General features: G+C 58.4%; 1 protein-coding gene across 1 annotated transcript in view; it reads left to right on the forward strand.

The window, feature by feature from the left end:
* Nucleotides 1-6826: 6826 nt before the first annotated feature.
* The window catches only part of FGF18 (fibroblast growth factor 18), a 31556-nt gene continuing 16042 nt past the window's right edge, over nt 6827-22340 (forward strand). The window contains exons 1-3 of the mRNA XM_081093095.1: nt 6827-7018; nt 7163-7199; nt 20593-20773. Of these exons, the coding sequence (XP_080949221.1) occupies nt 6987-7018; nt 7163-7199; nt 20593-20773 (250 nt within the window). The 5' untranslated portion in view covers nt 6827-6986. The remainder of the gene's footprint in view (nt 7019-7162; nt 7200-20592; nt 20774-22340) is intronic.

The following is a 22340-nucleotide window of genomic DNA, read 5'->3' on the forward strand; positions in this document are numbered from 1 at the left end:
TTAATCAGCATTTTTTAAGTTTTCTAAGACCAATAAGGGAAAAAACGATTTCCTGTGTTTCCTAGTAAAAAATCTTGATCAATAGTGGAGGACGCTGTAAGAGAAGCTGGTTTATTATCAAATTTGGGGTTTAGAGTGCCTTCACTAGGATACTACTTGGCTTTAGGTGGGTCTGCAGTTTGCATTTTTAAAGTACTTGCTGCTTGAATCAACTGTATTTCCCATAAGCCAGTCTGCTGAACATGAACGTTAAACGATTTAGCCTAAGCAAAATACCATTCATTATTCTGCAAGCATTTTCTTTAAAATCCCCACTTTTATTGCCTCCATTTGTACCTAACTTTGAAAAATATTTTTGAGGTTTTATTTTGCCAATTTTCAGGACGATGGATTCATGTCCTAGCAACCTCAGAGTAACTAGTGAGTTTAAGTATCCTGAATCCAGACTTTTTAGGTATTTGTGTTTCAGTCCAGTGTATTTTATCTTTGTGCAATGGCATCCCCTTCAAGCTTGCTCCTACCATCACAGACTCCAGTAGTCTTTGATGTCAAGCATCTTCATTTTTTCAGACCTGGATTGATCCATTTCTCCAAGGAGCTTTGGCTCTTGAGAAAACTGGTATTCAGAGACCACAGTGGGTGAGAGCACTGCTTGTTGATGTTTAGCTGACTGGATGAGCAGATCAAACCCTTTGGGAAAAGCAAGGGGGGGATTGTAAGGGCACTTGGAGGATGGCTGCAGGAAGCTTCTCTTCATTTGATGTCTTAATTGTGTAAGGTTAGGTCATGGGTGAGATCTAGAGCTGTTACCTTCAGCCTCACCAGAGAACAACATAGGTTAATAAGGCCGTTTGGGGAGAGCAGATTGGGCTGTTTGAACTGGATGGTGCAAAATGATGGGTCGTGATGGATGGAGGTTTATAGTGGTATGTCACAAAACTTGCAGAAGGGAGTATGTGGTTTTGACATCTAGCTCAATGAAGGGAGGTAAACATTGTCAAGGGTGTGGGGCTTTTATTCAAGGGCAAAATTTTGAGGGTCACAAATACTTAGCTTACTAATCAAAGTGAGTGGTGTGGGCTGTTGAGATAATAGAGTTAAAGTTATTTCTGAAAGTTAAGGCTATCTTCCACCCATTTCTCACCAAGGAGCCAGTTGCTCTGACTTAAACTTGGCGGTAGAGGTCCTGTTTTAGTGCTGTGAAAGCTTCAAGAGGTGGTTTTGAGAAAATTTTAGAGCCTCCTCTGCTAAGGGTGTACTTTCCTTATTAAACTGCTTGATCCTTTTGAAGACTGGAAGGCTGCATGTGTCTTATGGTCTTGGGCTGAAGGTTCTCCCATCTTTGTTTAAAAAGTTTGTATTCTGCAGATTACCTGACACTTAAGAGTTTTATCATTGGATAGAGGCTGAAACAGGTTGAGATGCTGTTAAGTGTAACTTTCACTTGAAAATGAGATAGGAAGGATCTAAACATCCTATTTAATAAAAGAGAAACATAGTAATTAGCGTACGACCACTACCCTTCCCATTGGCTAATCAGGGTGCTATGCAAATTAACTGCCAGCCAAGATGGCGGCTGTCAGCCAGGCAGCTTGAAACTAACATGAGGCTTGCTTGCTTCAGTGACAGAGGACTCCAACGTTCCCCACCTGCCGCTGCTGGTCTCTGAGCTTGCAGTTTAAGAAACATTGTAACAAATATTGACGCTAAACAAAACCCCAGAAACCTGCTTTAGTCTGCTGGGCTTCAGCCAACAGGATCGCAACATTGTTTCAAATACAGAAGGTAAACAAAGGCCAGAAACCTGCTTTCAGCAGCGGAGGACTAAGCTGGAGCTTCAGAGCTAAAGCTGGCCCAGAATAAAAAAGAAAAAAAGGAGCGGTTGGGAGCTTCAGTCACCTGCCAGCCTGAAAACAGCCCTCAGCCCCCTCACCCAGACTGGCCAGGCACCCCAGTGGGGACCCCCCACCCTGATCCAGGACACCCTTCAGGGCAAACCAGCCAGCCCCCACCCGTGCACCAGGCCTCTATTCTATATAGTAAAAGGGTAATATGCCTCCCAGCACCAGGATCAGCGTGACAGGGGGCAGCGCCCAAACCCCCTGATCGCCCTGCGGCTCTGTGTGTGACAGGGTGCGGGGCCACAACCTCCCTATCCGCCCTGCTCCGTTCGTGACAGGGGAAGGCGCCCCAACCCCCTGATCAGCCCTGCTCTGTGCCTGATAGGGGGGAGCTCCCCAACCCCGATTGCCCTGCGGCTCTGTGTGTGACAGGCTGCGGTGCCCCAACCCCCTGATCGGCCCTGCTCTGTGTGTGACGGGGCAGCGCCCCACCCCCGATTGGCCCTGCTCTGTGCGTGACGGGGTGGCGCCGCAACCTGCCCATCGACCCTGCCTTGAGTGTGACGGGGCGGTGCCCCAACCCCCCAATCAGCCCTACCCTGAGCGTGACTGAGGGTGGCATCGCAACCTCCCGATCCGCCCTGTTCTGCATGACAGGGGTGGCGCCCCAACTCCCCAATCAGCCCTGCTCTGAGCCTGACCAGGGGCTGCACCTACGGATTGGGCCTGCCCTCTGCCACCCAGGAGCAGGACTAAGCCAGCAGGTCGTTATCTCCCGAGGGGTCCCAGACTGCGAGAGGGCACAGGCTGGGCTGAGGGCTCCCCCCCCCCCAAGTGCACAAATTTTTGTGCACCGGGCCTCTAGTCCAATATAATAAAACCCTAATATGCAAATTGGCCGAATGACAGAACGACTGGTAGCTATGATGCACACTGACCACCAGGGGGCAGATGCTCAAAGCAGGAGCTGCCCCCTGGTGGTCAGTGCGCTCCCACATGGGGAGAGTCGCTCAGCCAGAAGCCAGGCTCACGTTGGCTGGCACAGTGAGTGCAGCGGCAGTGGCGGGAGTCACCTGTCTCTGGGGCACTGCTAAGGACCCCTTGGGGGGAGCAGGCCTAAGCTGGCAGTCGGACATCCCCTGAGAGTTCCTGGACCAAGAGGGCGCAGGCTGGGCTGAGGGACACCCCCACCCCCACCCCCAGTGCACGAATGTTGTGCACTGGGCCTCTAGTTTGGATATATACTGACTATTCAAGTGTTTAGGACTAGTCAGTAAGCAAAGCAGGTACCTGCCCTGAGGGGCTGACATTCATTGGGCTAGCAGTCAACATACCTTCTCAATTTTCCTTAAGGCAACCAGGGGTTTTGCAGATGTGAGATGTGAATCTCAGAAAATTGAGAGTTCACTAGCCTAGAGCTGGGGAATGAAATGCAGGTCTGATGGTTCCAGCAGGACTAGCATGGCCACCTAATCCCAACTACCGAACTTTGGCCTGGACTGGCAGCCTGCTCACTGCTGCCACTGTTAAGTGCTGCTAGTTCACCTGCAGTTTCTAAAAATGAGTTTAACCTTCAGTTTCAAAGCCTTTGATAAATTGTCAAACAAACTGGTATAGCCACACTGTTGAGTACTACTTGACCATAAAAAGGAACACCTAGATAAAAGCAACAACAGACAAGGATGAGTCTCAAAAACAGGCTGAGCAAAAGGAGCTGGACACAAGCACATATATATGGTTCCATTATGTGAAACTAGAATCGAGAGCCAATAGATTAATGGTAACTTGGGTCGAGTGATGGGTGTGGGGAGGTTACCTGGAAAGGTGTTTGCATAACTAAACTCCATTTGTTAAACTCCAAGTACACTTGAAACATGCATTTAACTTTTTTATGTAAATAGTACCTTTTAGGAAAAAGGCCTTTGCAAAGGATGACCAAGCATCTCCTGTTCTCACCCTCATCTCCTCCCACTCTCCCCCTGGCCAACCCTGCCTGCCACCCAGCCTTTTCCTGCTTGCAGGCACTCGGCGTCTTTTGCCTGGAATATTCCTTTGCACGGTCAGCTCTGCGTATTGGCCTTCGTCACGCAGGACCCACGACACCGGATCTCAATAAGTGCTAATTAAATTGAGAAATGACAAACAGTGGCACATACTAAGTGCTATATGAACACGCCATAGTCAGATGGAAAGAACATTTAAGATTCATGCATGTTATGTGAGAACTATATGAAATGACTGGATTTGGAGTCAGGTTGAACACCTTCAACTGTAAATTGAGCATGCTCCCACCTGCCAACTGCATGAAATGAAAACAATGTGCAAATAACCTGGAAATCATAATGAGCAAATTAATAAAAGCTAAAAGCTCCTGGAGCCTTCATGTGTGCCTCACCTCATTCAGTAACACAACTGAGTGGTGACTGTTCTTAGCCAGGGTTTGTTGGTAGGAAGCACACACTTGCTGTAGTTTATAAGAATGTCAGAAGCAATACTCAAATCTAGGACCGCTGACTTGAGTTTGTATCCTTACTCAGAACTGTTCTCTCGACAACTCTTTGGTCAGTTGTATTTGAGTGACAGTCTTATTTGTGAGATGGACAAATACGCTTTGAGCATTGAACAAAATTGCAAGCATTTTAGAACATATAGACCTATTCCATCCCAAAGTAATAGGGAACAGGATAGAAAACTTGGAAGATTCTTAGCCAGGAGATACTTCAAACACCGCAATTGGCCAAAACTACCTCTTGACTGGTGTCTCAGAGTTCTTCATATAAACAGAAGCGCCAGGATGGTGGTGATGGGTTGGGCCCGGCAGGGCATTTCTGTCCATGACTGTGGCATCTGGCCATTGCACCTATCTTGGGGTAGGTTCGTTTTCTCTAGGACTTGGGACTTGCCAGTAACTGCAAGTCCAGTTCTGGCAATGAGAATGTCTAAGTATCTTCAGCCCAGCACTTCACACAAGAATTTTCCCGATCACTTGGCAGCTAGGTTTCTTTTCTTTCTTTCTTTTTTTTTTTTTTACATATATTTTATTGATTTTTTGCAGAGAGGAAGGGAGAGGGATAGAGAGTTAGAAACATCGATCAGCTGCCTCCTGCACACCCCCCAGTGGGGATGTGCCCACAACCAAGGTACATGCCCTTGACCAGAATCGAACCTGGGACCCTTCAGTCCGCAAGCCGACGCTCGATCCACTGAGCCAAACCAGTCAGGGCTGGCAGCTAGTTTTGAAAAGGTTTTCTGCACTTGTGTCCAATGCTGAAACAGGCTATCTGTTTAAAACAGCCTCAGCTTTGAACGGGAGCCTCACATGGCTGGCCGAGAGGCCTGGTATTTTGGACAATTGTTGCCATTTCATATTCCATGACTAGGGAATAGCAGTGTTCAATGGCACCTACTTCAGTTTACACGCCAGTGAAATGGGAACATCAACCCCAGCCAATGGCACAAGGAGGTTTTAAACCCAGTAATTTGGATTCCTGGGTTTTGTTTTTTTGAGCTTGCCGTCTGGGCTCCAGAGTCCAGCAGTTGCATGTGAACACCATTTTGAGGTTGGTGGGGAGGATGAGTAGCGCCTCAAAAGGGGCAGAGGCGGTGAGAAGAGATGTCCTCAGAGGGGTCCTGGTTAAAGGAGTCAAACTGCTTAGCATGCGAAGGCAGCAAGTCTCAAGCCAGGAGACCAGAGTTGGGCCTGGAGTGGTCGCTGACCAGAGTCCTGCTGGCTCCTCCCGGTCGTAGTCAGCCCGGGCTGGGGTTGCAGTGAAGCCTCTGAGCCTCTAGGTGGCAGCCATGCGTTTCCAAAGCTGGCTCGTCTACGGGAGAGCCCGGCTGGGATCCCGAGTACCCAGCCGCGAGCCCCGAGGGGAAGAGACACCCTGGAGACCCCTCCCCCTCCACCTCACAAGGCTTTCTGCACTTGTTTGTATCTAATGCAGGGAAGGAGAGTGGAAGGGGATCACTTAGTGTGGCCAGGTGTCTGAGAGGGCAGCTGGGACACGCCACCATCCTGCGTGGGCTCACAGGGCGGGTGAAAGTGACCCCTCTTAAAAGGAGCCGCCCCAGGGGCTGGGCCTGGCCCGCCCCCTCCTTGCTCCCCTACTCAAGCGCTAGTGGGTGTGAGAATGAGGAGGGAATGTGGGCGAGTGAGGACGTTCCGCAGCTAACTGCGTTCTTGGGGACCACTGCCTGCCCAATTCGGGCACCTTTTGCGCCGCGGCGCGGGTCATTGCTCGCTGGCGCAGAGCTCCGACGGCTTCTAACGCTTACCAGCTCCAGTCTCGCGGGCTCTGCCCCTTTGGAGCTGCCGGTCCCGTCGCCGAGAGTCTGAGAGCCTCCCTCCAACCGGAGCCGCCAGGAGAAGGAGGAGGCAGTGGAGAGGCCGCGGCAGGCAGGCTAGCAGGCAGGGCCGCCTTTGATGTGGGCGCGGCGCACCCAGGCGAGCTGAGCGCCCGTCCGGCCGCGCCCCGAGGGGGGAGCCCCCGGGCCCCGCATCCTCATTGTGCCGGCTCGGGCCCGGGCCCGCCCCCGGCCCCCCGCCCCCTCGCCGCCCGCGCGTAGAAAACGCCCCGGCCGCCGCCAGTGGTGGGAGGCGGCGATGCGCACGGCCGGAGAGACGCGGAGGAGGAGACATGAGCCGGCGGGCGCCCAGACGGAGCGGCCGTGACGCGTTCGTGCAGCAGCCGCGCGCTCCAGCCCTGGAGCGCTGACCCCTGGCCCCGCGCAGCCCCGCGCCCCGGCCAGAGAGCGCACCCCAGCTTCCAGCCCCGCCACGCATGCTGTCCCCGGAGTGAACCGGACAGCCAGTTTCCCGTGGACGCCCGGACGGCCGGCCGGCCGGCAGCGAGCAAGCTTCCCCGCACCGGCTGGGCGCCTCCTGCATAGCGGCGGCCGCCCCGCAGCCCCCGCGCCAGCCCGGAGGGCGCAGCGCTCGGGAGGAGCCGCGCGGGGCGCTGATGCCGCAGGGCGCGCCGCGGAGCGCCCCGGAGCAGCAGAGTCTGCAGCAGCAGCAGCCGGCGAGGAGGGAGCAGCAGCAGCGGCGGCGGCGGCGGCGGCGCCGGCGGAGGCGCCCGGTCCCGGCCGCGCGGAGCGGACATGTGCAGGCTGGGCTAGGAGCCGCCGCCTCCTCCCCGCCCAGCGATGTATTCAGCGCCCTCCGCCTGCACTTGCCTGTAAGTGCTCGCGCCCGGGGCTCCCCATCCAGGGTCGTTTGTCTGGGTGCCCGGGCTCCGTCTGCACGCCCGTCTGACTTTCGGACCGCGTCTCTGTCTGTCCGCGCGCCCCCCTCTGAACACCTCTCCTTCTCTCTCCCGCAGGTGTTTACACTTCCTGCTGCTGTGCTTCCAGGTACAGGTACGTGGGCCCCTGACTCTGACCTCCTCCCGCCCCTGCTTCGCGGTACACGCCGCGCCCCCTCCCTGCGCCCCACCCCTCCCGGGCGCCGAGCCCAGTGCACCTGTTCCCAGGGCGCGGAAGGGCGGCTCCGCGCGCGCCCTGCGCCGGCGGGGGACTGGCCAAGGGCAGGGGTCTCCGCTTCGGGGCGCGCTGGCGCGCGGCCCCCGTCGGCCTCTGCTGGGAGGAGCTGCTGGAGCCGGCGGGCTCAGCCGCAGCAGCGCGCCGCTCCGAGCCCCCTGCCCGCCGCCGGCGAGGAGTTGGGACCTCGGGATTTTCTCTGCCATCCGTCCCTTCACATCCCCGATCGCTCTTCCAAACAAAAAGGCTCCTTTCAGCCGAGTGGATTTCGAGTCCGGGGAGAATTAGCTTCAGTTGTAAATTACTCTGTGGTTTCTAAGGCATTTGCAGCATTGAGAGAGACAGACAGACAGACTGACGAACACCGAAACGCGGGACCAGGGGCGATGGGTCTAAGAGGGAGCAGAGCAGGGCGCCCGGGCCGCGGGGCTGTCTCCGCGAGGCCCCTCCTGAGCCGGCCCCGCTCCGCACACCCTCGCCCAAGGTGGTGCAGCCCTCGGCGGGCTCCCCGCCTCGCTCCCCGCTCGCTCGCTCGCTCTCAGTGAATCAGAAGAGGGCTTGGCGCGCAGCCTGGAAAGCACTTGCTAAAATCTGATCTGTTACTTCAGCAGCTTTCAGACTCGGGAAGGTCTTGGCACGCAGACAGTTGGAACACTCCGGCTTCCAAAGCCGTGGAAATGAAGGAGGGGGGCGGGCGGTGGAGAGAAGAGGGAAAGAGGGAGCCGACTTCAGCCCCGATTAGAACCAGACCAGGGCTACCTCAGCACGGTGGTTGGGGGGCGGGGGGTGCAAAGGGAAAGGGATAGGAAGTGCCAGCTGCCCTCGCCCCCCACCCACCTAGAGCCGCAGGGGAGGGGCCCTCCGAGGAGCTGGACTGGGGCCAAAAGGGGTTATCTTCCCCGTCCACCTCTGGGTTGCAGGCAGGTGTCCTCACAAGGTTAGGGAGGATGCTCAGGCTTTAGGCTCCTGGGTTCCGGAGGGGCCGAGGGGGCCTTGAGCCGGGAACCGGTGGTTCTCAGTTTCCCAGCGTGAGGAGTGCTGTGTGCTGGTGGTGGGTCTGCTTATCGCCCTCCCACTTCTGGGAGAGGATTGTTACCATCCGTCAGACATTGAGCTGGGGACAGCTTGTTGGGGCTGGGGACTGGAAGGAAGGATGGACGGATAGATGGATGGATGGATGGACAGACTGATGGGTTCTTTCCTCCTGTTGGCCAGGCTAGGGGGTCCCCAGTGACTCCTTGAATCAATACAACTGGAGTCAGTAACTTAAGACTGGCTGTTTGCCAAAGCAGATGTGACCCTGTGTGGTGGCGGGGGCGGGGGTGGGGGTGGGGGAATGGCTGGTGTCAGAGAGAGAGGCCAGTGCCAGGCATGGCCTGCCTGGGTTGCAGCTGAGTCCCTACGCAGAGGGCAGGCCCTAGGGTCACGCTGGCGGATCTGCGTGTGTGACCGGGGCAAGAGCTCTCTCCCCGAGGGCCAGGCCTGCGGAGAGATGGCGCGGACTTTGCTGCCGGAGCTTCCTGATGCTCGCTGCCTCTGCGTCCTTGAAGTGGGGCCCAGGAGGGGTTGCTGGGTGGTCTTTGTGTTCTCGGGGGGAGTGTGAGGGAGGGAACTGGCCCCTGCATCCCACCTCCACCTCCTTGGCCAGAGCTGGAGCCAGCCTCCCGGGAAAGAGCTGGGTGGTCTGTCTGGGTTACGTCCATCTGGGTGAGGACTCCAAGCAGGTGAGGGAGCCCCCTCTCCTACCTCCCCTTTGCTTTGCAGCTTTCCCCCATTCAAACTGCCGTGGGACTGATGTTTTTAACCCCTTCACCCTAAGAGGGTCTCAGGATGGGGGGCGGGGGAGGGCCCCCCAAACATTGCACCCAAACGGTGTCCAAATGTGCTTGTGTCTGGGCTGGGGTTCCCAGCTCCCCACAGATTTCAAAGGCACTAGGACCCCTAACAGATGAAGAAACAGCGCCACAGGGTGTCACAGCAAGATCGGCAGGCTCACGTCCCCCCTCATGCTCTAGGGACAAAGGTGGAGTGGCCATAGAGATAGAGGTGGGACCCAGGAGTTAGTTGTGGGCGTCTGAAGTCTGCTCCCTCGGGCGGGGATGTGGGGCAGACTCCTGCAGCCGCTGCTTCCTGGGCTGGGTGAGCTTTGAGGGAGGTAGCGGGAGGTCCCCCGTGAGCAGGGCCGGCCCCCTGCACAGTGGAGGGGCTGTGCAACCCCGTCTTCCCCTATCTGCCCACCCCCTGTGCCTGGCTTCCTCACTTCCTCATTAGTGAACGGGGCGGCCCTGGTAGGTGTGCAAGAAGTCTTGCAAAGCCGAATCCACCCAGGAGCACACCCATGCCCTCCCCCCACCTCCATGTTTTGGGGGACTGGAGTAGTGAAGTTTTGGGGCTCCTCCCCTCTTCCCATCCATCAGCCCCCGGCCCACAATGGGCCCCTGCCTGCCCCCCAGCCACATTTCCCCCCAAGCATAGTCAGTGCCAGGCTTGGTCCTCCCCACCCCCGCGGGGCGAGCCCCGCCTTCCCGCCGGCTACCCCAGGAAGTGGGAAGCTGAGATTTAATAAAATCCCTTCTCCACACGACCTGGGACGCCGCGGATAGCTCAAATCGGAAGAATTTTAAAAATTTCCAAGGGGAGCAAGCGGCGTGACCAGTAAATTGCTTTTCTGCACTTGGCTGAGCGCTGACAATGACACCGGGCTGTGCCTTTCACGCAGCTCTGCCGGCACCTGCCCGGCATTGTTCCCGCCGCCAGGCTCGGCTAGGTCCCGGCCTTCCCGAGACAGCCAGGCTGAGGGGCGGAAGGGGGGCCTCCGGGCCGGTCCCTCCTGCAGCGCTGCTTCCTCTCTCAGCGCCGTGTTCCAGTTTCCAAGTTTCTCTCCATGCCCCTCGCCAAGCCTGACACTCGGACCCGCGCCCGGCCTCCCCAGGGGGGTTTACCCTGCAAGTGAACAGGATGGGAAGCTGCCCTGTCTGATAGAACTTCTAATTTAATTTCTTTATTATTTATTGTTGACAGTATTACAGATGCCCCCATTTCCCCCTCCTTTGCCCCCCCTCCGCCCAGCCCCTGCCCCAGGCCCCCCCACACCATTGTCTGTGTCCATGGGCTGTGCCCATGTGCATGTATGTTCTTGGGTTAATCTCTTCCCGTCCCTTAAAGTGGTGACATCATCTTTTCCATCCATTCAGTCAGATATTCATTCAACAAACACTTGCTGGGAGCCTGCTTCCTGCTGCCCTTTGGGGTTTCTGTCTAGAGGGGCGCAGTGTTGGGGAAACAGGAGCTCCTTTACCGCCCCCCGCCCCCGCCTCGTCCCCTCCGCCCCCCCCCCCCACGGGCTGTGATGTGTGTGTGTGTGTGTGTGTGTGTGTGTGTGTGGGGAGGGGGCAGGTGTGTCCAGCTCAGGTGGGAGAAACCACCTGCCCCTCCCGACAGAGCCCCGCTTGTAGGGCTTTGAAAGCGGTTCTTGCATCATGCGCCTGTTTTATTCTTCCTCCTGAAGGAAGTGATGGTAACACTCCTCCTCCACAGACGGAGAAACTGAGGCACAGAGCAGGGAAGGGATTTGTTCAAGCCCAGGGTCTGGATTCAGGAGCGTGTATTTCTTTCCACCACCCCAGGCAGGTGTTTTCAGGAAGAATAAGGAAATTATTCAGAGAGACTACTGGTGGGGAAACGGAGTCCCAGGAGGCATGCTGGGGGTCCCCAGGAAGAGGTCCCTGTGGCCCCTGTGGTGGGGGATGGGCTTGCCCAGGGAGGGGTCTGCGGTAGAGGCCACCCGGCTCAGCCTGCAAGCTCTGAACTCCCTGGAATGTTCTGGTCTGAAGGGTCTCAGAGCCAGTGAGGGGTGTTTTGGGGGGTGGGGACGGGGGGGGGATTTGGCACTCCCCTCCCAGCTTCTTTCCCAGCCTGGAGGGGGAGGGGTACCCTGCCAGCATTCCTGCAGCCCGGGGGAGGGGGGTGTCACCTGCCCTGAGATAAGAAGGTGGATTTTAAAAATTTCTGGTGGTCGGCATGGCCAGTGTCAGCAGGCTCCGGGCTTTGTGTCCTGGCCGCAGCACTGCCCCCACCCTGCCCTGGGCACGGGGGGGGGGGGGGGGGGGCCCAAAGGGAGCGGGCGGGGCAGGGAGGGGACTTCCTGCCCTTGGCAGGACCTTTTGACTCTGACCTTGTCCTCCAGCAGGAATGCTGTGAGTGTGGGAATCAGAGTGCAGGCTGTGGGCCTGACAGGGACACCGAGCCGCCACTGGGACAGGCAGGCGCTTTCTCACAGCTTCTGGGGCGGCCTCCCAGCCGCTGGGACTCGGGGATTCCGCAGGCGAAGACAGTGAGGCTCAGAGCCTGAAGTCAGCTGCCATTGGTCCAATAGCAAGAGGAGGCGCAGGTGGCTTCACCTCTGAGTTGTGCGGCTCTAGGACCTGGACTTCTTTTCAATCTTCATTGTTGAAAGTTTTACATCTGTCCCCCTTTTCCCTCCATTGACCCCCTCCAGCCCGCTCCTGCCCCCCACCCCCAGGCCTTCAGCACCCCGTTGTCTGTGTCCATGGGCCATGCATATGTGCATACAAGGTCTTTGGTGGCTTACCTTCCACCCACCCCCCCACCCCCCTTCCCTCCCAGATTCCGCACTCTGTCCCCTGCTGCCAGTCTCTGGACCCACTCCGTTCCTCAGTTTATTTTGTTACTTAGATTCCACCTATGAGTGCGATCATGGGACACTTGTCTTTCTCTGACTGACTTATTTCACTTAGCGTGATACTCTCCAGGTCCCTCCATGCTGTCTCAAAGGGTAAGAGATCCTTCGTTTTTTACAGCTGCATAGTATTCCACCATGTAAATGCACCACAGCTTTTTTATCCACTCATCTACTGATGGGCACTTGGGCTGTTTCCAGATCTTAGCTATGGTAAACTGTGCTGCTATGAAATTGGGGTGCATATATCCTTTCTGATTGGTGTTTCAGGTTTCTTAGGATATATTCCTAGAAGCAGAACTTGGACTTCTTAAGTAACAGTGTGAGGGCTGAAGTCTGCCAGCCTGGCTCAAATTGTTGCTCGGCCGTGTCTTTGCTGTGTGACCTTGGGCAAGTTACTTAACCTCTCTGGGTCTCAGCTACTGCACAAGTAAGATGGGAAGAAAACCACCAGCAAGACGGCCCCTCCTCCTTGAGGGTGTAGAGCAGGGGCAGTGGGAGCCCAGCCCTTTGACCTCTCATCTGCATTTCCAGACCTGGCCCTGAGCCCCTGGGAGGCCTCCCTCGCCACCAGTCTCCTGTCAGTGTAGTAAGCCCCCTTGGCCAGAGCACGGCCACCTGCTGGTCACAGGGAGAGGGGAGGTGTTGGCTGTTTCCTTCCCGAGGGCAGGGGCTGGCTCCGTATGCTCTGTATTTTTTGTTGGGTGGGTGTCCCCACTCGAAAGGCCCGTGGCCGAGCACTCCGGGACGGGCAGCGCTGGGGCCCTGCCAGTGTGGGCCCGGCTGGGGGAGAGCTCCCGGGCCTCCGAAAGTAATGTGTAATTGAGGCCCACTGTCCGCACTTTGGGCCTGCGTGTGGCCATTGGGGATGGGCCGTCAGTGAGTAAGCAGCCCCTCTGGCTGTCGTCAGGCTTCCTGGGAGGGCCCGGGAGGTGTTCGGATTTCATTTGCTGTGACGTGGAAATGGCATAAGGCCTCAGGCCCATTTAAAATGCTGCTGGTCCGAGGATGGGGCCCAGGACACATCTCCTGTGCGTCACAGAACACACAAACTCTCAGGGTCCCAGGGATTCTGGCTCATTGGGTGACATCCCTCTCTGTGCCTCAGTTTACCGTCCCGGGTACTAGCGAGGTGAGTTAGGCGGCTTCTGTGGTGCTCGCATGCACGGGCTTTGGCCAGGAGAGACCTACATTTGAATCGTGTCTATGCGGCAAATCTCCTCACCTTCAACCCTCTGCACCGCGGCTTTCCCATCTGTAAAATGGGTAACCCCTTTAAGGACTACTGCGAGGGCTAGATGGATAATGCACGGGGGTAGTTAGCACAGAGCCGACACGCAGTAAGTAACTGAGTAATGGTGATGGCCCAATCGATTCTAAGTTAGGTACGTAATATGCTACAGGTGCCGGAGAAAGCCAGAAGGACACCATCAGGCCTCCAGTCTGAGGCTTTGGACCTAGGTCTGCATGGCATCCTCACTGCACCACTTGCAGGCTGTGTGGCCTGGGGCAAGATCCTTGACCTCTCTGAGTCTCTGCCTCCTCATCATGGGAAATGGGCCGCAGACGACACTGTGGTCCCTGCTGGGAGGAGTCACTGAAGCTGGTCTTGGACCAGCTGAGAGCAGTAGGCACTCAGCACACACTCGAGGGACGCCCGCTGCACGGCTGGCCCTGGACTGGGTTTTGAGGGGCATAAAGCAGACATCCAAGGCTTCAGCTTTGTCTTCAAAGTGCCCCCTGGGGAGGGGCGGCCGGCACTTCAGGCAGCTTTATTCAGCACCATCCCCACCCTCTCCCTCCCACCCCACCTCCTCCTTGGGACCCCTTGGCGCTATGACCAGTGTGTTCTCTGTTGGGGCTCTCAGGGATGCAGAGAAGCTCAAGCTCTGGCCCAGGCCCGCCCCTGCCTTCCTTCACACCTGCTCGGCCCTCGGGAGCCCCGAATTGAGCAGGTTGCCTGAGCTCTGTGTGGCTCATCTTTCATATGCGCATCCGGAGAGAGCCTCCCTCTTGGGGTTGCTGTGAGGGTGGGTTGTGGTCCCCTGGGGATGACTTGGCAGGGCACCCGCTCATTGTAAGTGTTAAGTGAATGTGAGCTTGAGGCCTGCTGGTCCGCCATCCCCGGGTTCCTGGAAGGCAGGGGGGCCTGCCCCATCCCCCACCCCTGTGGCACCTGGCACAGGCCTGGCTGCAGGAGGAATGTGGTCAGTGCTGGCTGGCGGGGAGGGGAGCAGTTTCTCTGGGGGCTGGGCACCTGGACTGAGCACCCCTCTGCACACCCGAGGGTGCCAGGTATGTGGCACAGGGGGTTCAGGGTCTGCCCTGCCCGTGGGGACTTGAGAGTGACCTGAGGGATCTGTGCAGGGGACAGGGTGCTGTGTGTCCTCTGATGAAGGGCCCGGAAACCAGACGTTGGGGCAAGAGGACCCGGCTGGGGATGGTGCCCCATTTGCATCTTGAAATAGGAGCGAGCCAGGTGAGGGGAGCGTGTGTGTGTGTGTGTGTGTGTGTGTGTGTGTATGTGTGTGTGTGCACGCGCGCGCGCGCACCTATGTGTGTGCGTACCAGCTTTGCAGGCAACAGAACATCTGTACACAGAGCAGGGAGCGTCCTAATGTACTCAGGGGACTCCCAGCCGCCTGGGGTATCTGGAGCCTCAAGTCCAGGAATGGGGGTGATGTAAAAGGCCGTGGTGGGCATTGAATGCCGAAACAAAGGGCCTGTTTATTTATTACCCTGTAGGTGTGCATGACTATCTCCTCACCCAAGAGCTTTAAGGGAGAGGGAGTTGAAACGGGGCAGGCAGGGGGGTGGGTGAGGGGGAGAAAAGGGCAAGAGAGCAGGGGTCTGTGGGTCTCTAGACCCACCCCCAGCCTGCCCCTCCCCCAGGCTGGCTCTAGAGCTGTCCGCCAGCAGCACCCATATTGATGATCTGTACCGAGAAGGCTGATGTATGGGAGAGGGAGCTCCGGTCAGCTGCCTTGGGTGGCAGCACCCCCCACCCCCATGCTGATGGCTCAGCCCTGCCAATCAATACATTGATAGCCCTGGGAGCTTAATGGCCAGGCTGGGGGTGGGGAAGGGCTGGGTTGGGTGTGGGGAGTGTAACAGGAGAGGGGGGAGAAGCCTGGGGCTGAGCAGTGGGTGTGGGCATCGAGCTGAGCCAAGCGCAGATTCAGGGGTGGGCCTGGCCTTCCTCCTCTTCTTTCTGTCTGGGGGTGCCAGCTGGGAGAAATTTGGGGGCTCTAGAGCCAGTGATGGGCTCAGATCTTGGCTCTGTCACTCTCCGTATGGCTCGGGCAAGTCCCTTGGCCTGTCGGTCTCCCTTTGTCCTGGGAATGGCAATCATCAGACCTGCCCAGGTCATGCAAGGAGGAAGGAGACGGTGCCTGGAAAATGCTTAGCTTGGGCCTGGCACTGAGCAAGCGCCCACTGAGTGAGAGCCAGCGTCAGTCTCGCTCTCCACGATAATAATAATCCACGGAGCCCTGGGGCTGGCAGCCGCTCCGGCGCCTGCTCCAGGCCGCTCGCTCTCGAGGAAGAGTTTGGGGAGCTGCATTTTGGGGTGGAGAGTGGGGCTGACTCTATCAGGGACCACTCCTGGAGTACGGGGTGCAGGTCTCAGGTTCGAATCTAGAATTTGGAGAAGGCTTGGGCACGGCTGGCACATGCGGCTGCCACTGAGGGAGGCTGGCGGTGGTGGAATGTGGCCGGAAGTCTGTGGGCTGCCCCTCCTGGGACCGGGGAGACCCTCCCTTTTCTGGGCAGGCTGCCTGGAGACAGGGGCACGGCTGGCTTGTATGCGGCCTCAAGGATGGGGACCTGGGCAGGAGGGGCAGTCTGACCCCACCCTGCTCTCTTGGGTCGGGGAGTGAGCCCAAGGCCTTCAGCCAGTCCCTGCCCCAGCAATGGCTTGTGGCCAGAACCAACTGCTGTCTGCTTAGGAGAGAGGGGTGGGTGAGGGGAGAAGGAGATGGAAGCCGGCGAGGGGGAGGCGGTGAGAGCTGGTTTCTAGAATAGACAGAGGGGGAGCTGGATTTGAATCTGGATTCCTGTTCTCACCAGTTCTGGCTTTGGACGAGGCCTCAGTTTCCTCATCTGTAAAATGGGGATAATAATCATACCAGGTCCCAGGGCCGCTCTGGGGATGATGTAGGATCATTAACGTGGCTCTTAACACAGAGGACATGCTCAGGAAGTAGGCTGTTTAGAAAACCAAACCAAAGAAGGAAAAAGGTTGTGGCTATTGCTATTAGTATACTTTTTTTTTTCTGAGATAAATACTGTGAACAGTTCCCATGCTGCTAGTGAGAAAACGGAAGGCCACAGAAATCAAAGCAGGGGGTGAGTGGGGTGGGCCAGGCTCTAAGTTAGGTACATAATATGCTACAGGTGCCAAAGAAAGCTAGCAGGACACCGCCTGGGGTCGGTGCTGGCTGGGGTCGTTGGCGTGTGTGGCGTGCTTGTGTTGTGTGCGCAGGAAGGTGATGGGGCATATGTCCGTGGGAGGTGGGTCTGTGGCCGGGGAAGAGACAGGAAGCCCCCAGACGTGCCTTCAGAGCCGCGGGTGGGTGGGTGAGGCCGAACTCTCCCGGGGAGCTGTGGCGGCTGTTGCCCTGGTGGGAGTGGGGACCTGGGCTGATGGCTGGGAGCTGCACTGGGCTGGGGGCTCACCCCAGCCTCTTTCTATGCCACAGAAGGTCCCCCTCGCCCCCCAGGAGCCTCAGAGAGGAGGCTTGGTCGGCAGGGGCTCGATGACAAAGATCGTTCCCACCTGGGGACGCGCCTGTGGGTGGTTCGGGCGGGCGGGGCGGAGCTGGGAGCAGGGAAACAGCCTGCCCTGTGCGTTAGGGAGCTGGGCTGCCGAGGGTGAGGCTGTGGCGGAGGGGGTAGCCCAGTCTCACTCGCACCCTGTCCCTGCGGAGCCTGGGCGCAGAGCTCAGGGGGGGGGAGGGGGGGAGAGTTGGACCTGTGGGGTTCTTGTTGCTCCTGGGCAGCCCTGGGTCAGGGAGTCAGTAGTTAACCCCCCACCTGGAGGGGTGTCCCCGGCAGAGAGCAGCGCTGACTGTTCTAGGAAGGCCCGGGAGACAGGCCGCCTCTTAGGCAGCGGGGCCAGTGACCTGCCTCCCAGCTCGCAGGAAAGGCGGGGAGATGGTTCCTGAGTCGGCTGCTTGTGTGAGCCCCGCGGGCAGACCTGGGAGAGCTGCCGCCGAGGTCCCATCTGTGCAGTGGGCTCTCACGGGGGCCCCCCTCCATGGGTGGCTGAGCGGCTCAGATAAGGTACCATGTCTAGAGGCTTCTTAGCCGAGGAAAGCTAGCAGCTGATGGCTTTCATCCCCCTGGGGTCCCTGTGTTGGGCCCTCTGGGTGGTGAGAGGTGGGCTGATTTGGCCGCCAGGTTTCCCTTGTCCCAGCCACAGTTGTTGAGCATGTATTCGCGGGGTGCCTCCTGGGGGCAGAGCCAGAGATCCAGGATGACCCAGACCAGCTGGGCGCTGGGGACAATAAGCCATTACAGTCCGTCCGGAGGCCCCAACCCGACCTGGGGTGGGCGGGCAGGAAAGGCTTCTGGCCGAGGCACCTGAGGGCAGGGGTCAGGTGTGCATAGGGGGCAGGGTGCCCTGGGCAGAGGACACAGCCCTCCCCTCCCCGCCGAAAAGGCCTGGAGCCCTCCGAGGTCTTCCCAGAAGCCCAGGGGCCTCCTGCCTTTTCGGGAGGATGGAGTGTTTCCGTGTCAGAGGCCACCCCCGCTGCCCCCCTAGGGATGGATGGGGCCACAGAGTGTGGCTTGAACGGTGGAAGCTGGGCAAGATGGATTATCCCTCCCACATCCGGGGGCAGGGCCACCAGATAGCGCCTGCTGACCCCGGGTCACCGCCCGTCTCCGTCCAGCGCGCCAGGGAGAAAATCGGTAATGGGGGGCTGGCTCTGGGCAGGGCAGCTCCCCTCGGGGCCCGGGGTGAGGAGATTGGTTTGACCTCTGGTCGATAAGGTCTCCTGTGAGCAGGAGGAGGCTTGGAGGACAGGGAGGGAGGCCGGACGCCTGCCCCTGGGGGAGGGGACAGGGCCAGGCCACCTCGGGAAGGTGGAGGGCCACGGGTGGGAGGTCTTAGGACACATGCCCACGGGGGGGGGGTGGGTGGGGCGTCCCTCCCTGAGCATCAGGATGTGACACGATGGGGTCCTGGCTGTGGATGGTGGTGGGGAGCGGGGAGAAGAGGGAGGCGGGGGGAGCTGGCGGTGAGGGTGGAGGAGTGAAGGGTGTGCAGGCTCGGTGGGCCAGCGGCCAGGCTCCACGTCACCAGACTGTGAGTCAGAGCAATCGACTTACCCTTTCTGAGCCTCAGTTTCTCCATCTGTTAAATGGCTGCGTTAAGCATCCTCACGTCACAGGGTTGTCCAGGCGACCAAAGGCAGCAGTACCTTCGCAAATTGTATCTGTGCCTCAGAAGTGCCTCCTTAGGGACAGGGCCTGTGATCTGCTTGCGCCGCAAGAGGCTTCTGTTGGCGGGCTTCCCGGGGAGCCGTTCGAGAGCTGCCTGACCTTCTCCCAGTAGCTTCCTACCGGGACTTACTCTGCACCCGGCTCTGTGCTAGGACTTCGTGCGTTTGAAGCCAGCACCCTGGTTTTAGAGGCGAGGATACAGGCCCAGTGAGGTTAGTAACGTGCCTGGGGTCCCTTAGCTAGGGAGCGGCACGCCCTGGGTTTTGAACCTCGGTCCTGCGCCTGATGGCCCTGGTCGGGCGGGGAGAGGGGGTGCGGGGGGGGGGTGCGGGGGTGCGGGTGCGGGGGGCAGCAAGACGGGGCTGAAAGCTGGGCTTTGGAGCCACGAGGCCTGGGCTGCCATTGCCTGCTCTGTGACCTTGTCAATTCAGCTTTGGAGCCTCAGTTTCCTCATCTGTAGTGTGGGTTAACCCTTCCAGTCGGAGGGTGGTAGTGAGGGTTAAATGATGTGGTCCCGCGGATGTGCCTGGGGGTCCCGGCTGGGTGGAGGATGATGTGCAGGTCAGCTGGGGGACAGAGGCCCCGGGCTGGGCGTGGGGTGTAGCCATGAGGGAAACATGGTCCCTGACCCCCGGCCGCTCACAGCTGAGGGCTGATGTCGCCGCAGCCCAGGTCCCAGGAGCTCGGCTGTGGGCTGAGCGGGCTGAGGTCCTATGTGCCTACATGGGAATAAACCTGGACCTTTAAGAATTGTTCAGCTTTCTGGTTAAGATGAGTTAGGGCAGGCGCGCCATTAGCAGGCCGTAGAAAAACCCAATTTAATGTTAAATGGAATGACAGGACTCTAGATCTTTTCAATGTTAATTTGTTCATTTCTTTTTTCATTCATTCAACAAATGTTTGAGTTTCTACTGTGCTATACATGCTGGGGATAGAGCAGCCAACGACAAAGGGAGCATTTCAGCTTTCCCGGTGCTGCCAGTCTGCGCGGGGAGGACAGACGAAAGCCAGACAAAGAGATGTTATGGCAGGTTGATAAACAAAGCGTGGTTGAGAGACGGATAGTGACGGAGTGGGGCCTGGCCTCAGAAAAGCGGGCAGGATGTGACATTTGAGCAGAGACCCAAAGGAAGCAGGGAGGCCAGAATGTGAAGATCTGGGGAGAGCATGCAAGCGGTGGGAGGGGCCAGTGCAAAGGCCCTGGGGCAGGTGTGCACTCTGTTTGACATGCTCTGCGGTGTGAAGTGGCAGCCCGTGGAACTGGTGAGGAGGGGGTGATAGGAGATGAAAGCAGTCGGGGTGGGGACCTCATCTAAATGTGATGGGAGGCCCTGGAGGGGGAGGATCACACGAGGGAGGCGAGGCGACTGGGTTTGCCGGAGGATAGACAACCAGGGGGCAAGGGTGTGCGGGTGAGAGGCTGTGCTGGCGAAGGGAGGCTGGAGAGTAAGTGTTGGCGTCGCCACAGGCGGCTTCGCGGAGGATGTGGTCGGATGTGAACTAAAGCTCCAGGGATACAGGGCGTTGTGATGGCGATGCAGAGAGAAGGCTTCTCCAGCCGAAGACGGGATGTGGGGAAATGCTTGGTGGCCTGGGCGAGCATGAGGACCCTCCGGGCCTGGGAGGGGCTCCCCCAGCATCAGGCTCCGGGAAGAAGTGACGTGATCTGGCCCATTCTTTCCGGGATGAGATGAGACTTGTCGGGCCTCCCTCCTCCCCGCCAAGGACCCGAACAGCAGTCATATGCTCCCCACCCCTCTCCCATCTCCATATCCTCACAGCCCCCTGGGATGTGGCCGGAGCAGGGGTTCTGGAATCTGAGACCAAGCAAATTGTGTGCCCAAGGTCGAAAGAGAAACCTCCGTTCGTTGTGTGTGAGGCTGTGGTGGGAAGATAGTGAGCTTTGTTTCAAACAGACCTGGGCCTGATTCTTATCTTCGCCGCTTCCTGCCATGGCCACCTGGGGCAGCTTGCCTCACCTCGCTGCCTCATGTGGGAGATGGGGGTGGCATCGGGCAGCTGTGCGTGTGCGCCGAGGCCTGGCCCAGAGCTGGCGTAGAGGAGGCCCTGGCCTGCAGGGGACCCCGGACTTTCAAGGGTCTCACCGTCGCTCCTTGCCCTGTCCAGGTGCTGGCGGCCGAGGAGAACGTGGACTTCCGGATCCACGTGGAGAACCAGACGCGGGCTCGGGACGATGTGAGCCGTAAGCAGCTGCGGCTGTACCAGCTCTACAGCCGGACCAGCGGGAAGCACATCCAGGTCCTGGGCCGCAGGATCAGCGCCCGTGGCGAGGACGGGGACAAGTATGGTAGGTGCCAACCCCCTCCTGCCCCAGCGTGCACACGCTTCCCCACCCCAGAGACCTCAGGCTCAAATCCCAGCTCTGCCCGGCCTTGGCTGTGTGATCTGGCCCCTTGCTGGGCCTGTGTCCTCGTCTGTGACATGGGGGTGCGGGGTGCGTCCCTGAGAGCCTTGTTGGGAGGACTAACGGAAGGGGGGAATAAGAAGTGCCTTTGCGGGTAAAGGCCCATCAGTGGCCCACAGTGGATGGCCTAGAGCCGGCGGCTGTGCCCCACGGCAGTGCTCACCAGCCCTGGGCTCTGAGGCTCAGAGGGGAGCGAGCCTCTGGGAAATGCTTTTGGAGGCTGGTGGTGGTGAGAAGCAGCCTGGTGTGTGTGTGTGTGTGTCTGTGTGTGAGTGTGTGAGTGTGTGAGTGTGAGTGTGTGTGAGTGTGTGAGTGTGTGTGTGAGTGTGTGAATGTGAGTGTGAGTGTGTGAGTGTGTGAGTGTGAGTGTGTGTGTGAGTGTGAGTGTGTGAATGTGAGTGTGAGTGTGTGTCTGTGTGTGTGAGTGTGTGTGTGTCTGTGTGTGAGTGTGTGAGTGTGTGAATGTGAGTGTGAGTGTGTGTGTGTGTCTGTGTGTGAGTGTGTGAATGTGTGTGTCTGTGAGTGTGTGTGTCTTGTGTGAGTGTGAATGTGAGTGTGTGTGTGAGTGTGAGTGAGTGTGTGTGAGTGTGAGTGAGCGTGTGAGTGAGTGTGTGTGTGAGTGTGTGTCTGTGTGTGGGTGTGTGAGTGTGTGAGTGTATGAATGTGAGTGTGTGTGAGTGAGTGTGTGAGCTTGAGCTTGTGTACCTGCGAGGCACGGGGACAGTACCTTGGGCCACCGTCCTCTTAACTTGGCCTTGACCCTGGAATTCGGTGTTTGGGAACCATCGCCTGCCTTTGCGGAGGGGTTGGGAGGAGTGAGACACCTGACTCCCTTCTCTGGCCAAGCCCCCAGCCCACAGAGACCCTCCGCTGTGAGTGTCACGGACAGGATCCAACTTCCCAGCGCTTGGAGGGGTTTTGGGGATAGATGCCAAGCAAATACCGACCATGCCCCACCATGCCTGCCTTCTCAGGCCAGGTTCTGGGAGCTGTTAGGCCGGGAAGGTGGGGGCTGGGGCTGGGGCCGGGGCCGGGTCTCGTGTGTGCTGGGGGCCTGCCAGCCCGGCTTTTTTCTGGGATGATGCCCCGTCGGCCCCTGCCCATTGCAGTCAAGACGTGACAACAAGACAAATACTTTCTCGGACCTTTTATCTTGGACACCATTTATTTTCCCTCAGCCCCAGGGCAGGACTGACCCCGTGGTCGGGCCCTAGTGTGGCAGCTGCACCGCCCCTGGGGGCTGGGCCAGGCCGGGCGGGCAGGGCTGGGCCACCCTGGCTCTGCTTCTCCAGGCCAGCTGCCTCCCTCCCGCTCCCTGCCCATCACTCTTTCCTGCTCCCTTCCCCTTCCTCCCTCTTTCCCTCCTTCCTGTCTCGGTCTGGCTGCTTCTCTCTCATCCAGGTCTCTCTCCTTCTGGGTCCTTCTCCCTCCCTCCTGGTCTTCCTCCCTC

Source organism: Myotis nattereri, assembly GCF_964212035.1.
Source record: "Myotis nattereri genome assembly, chromosome: 5".
In the NCBI taxonomy this organism is placed as follows: Eukaryota; Metazoa; Chordata; class Mammalia; order Chiroptera; family Vespertilionidae; genus Myotis; species Myotis nattereri.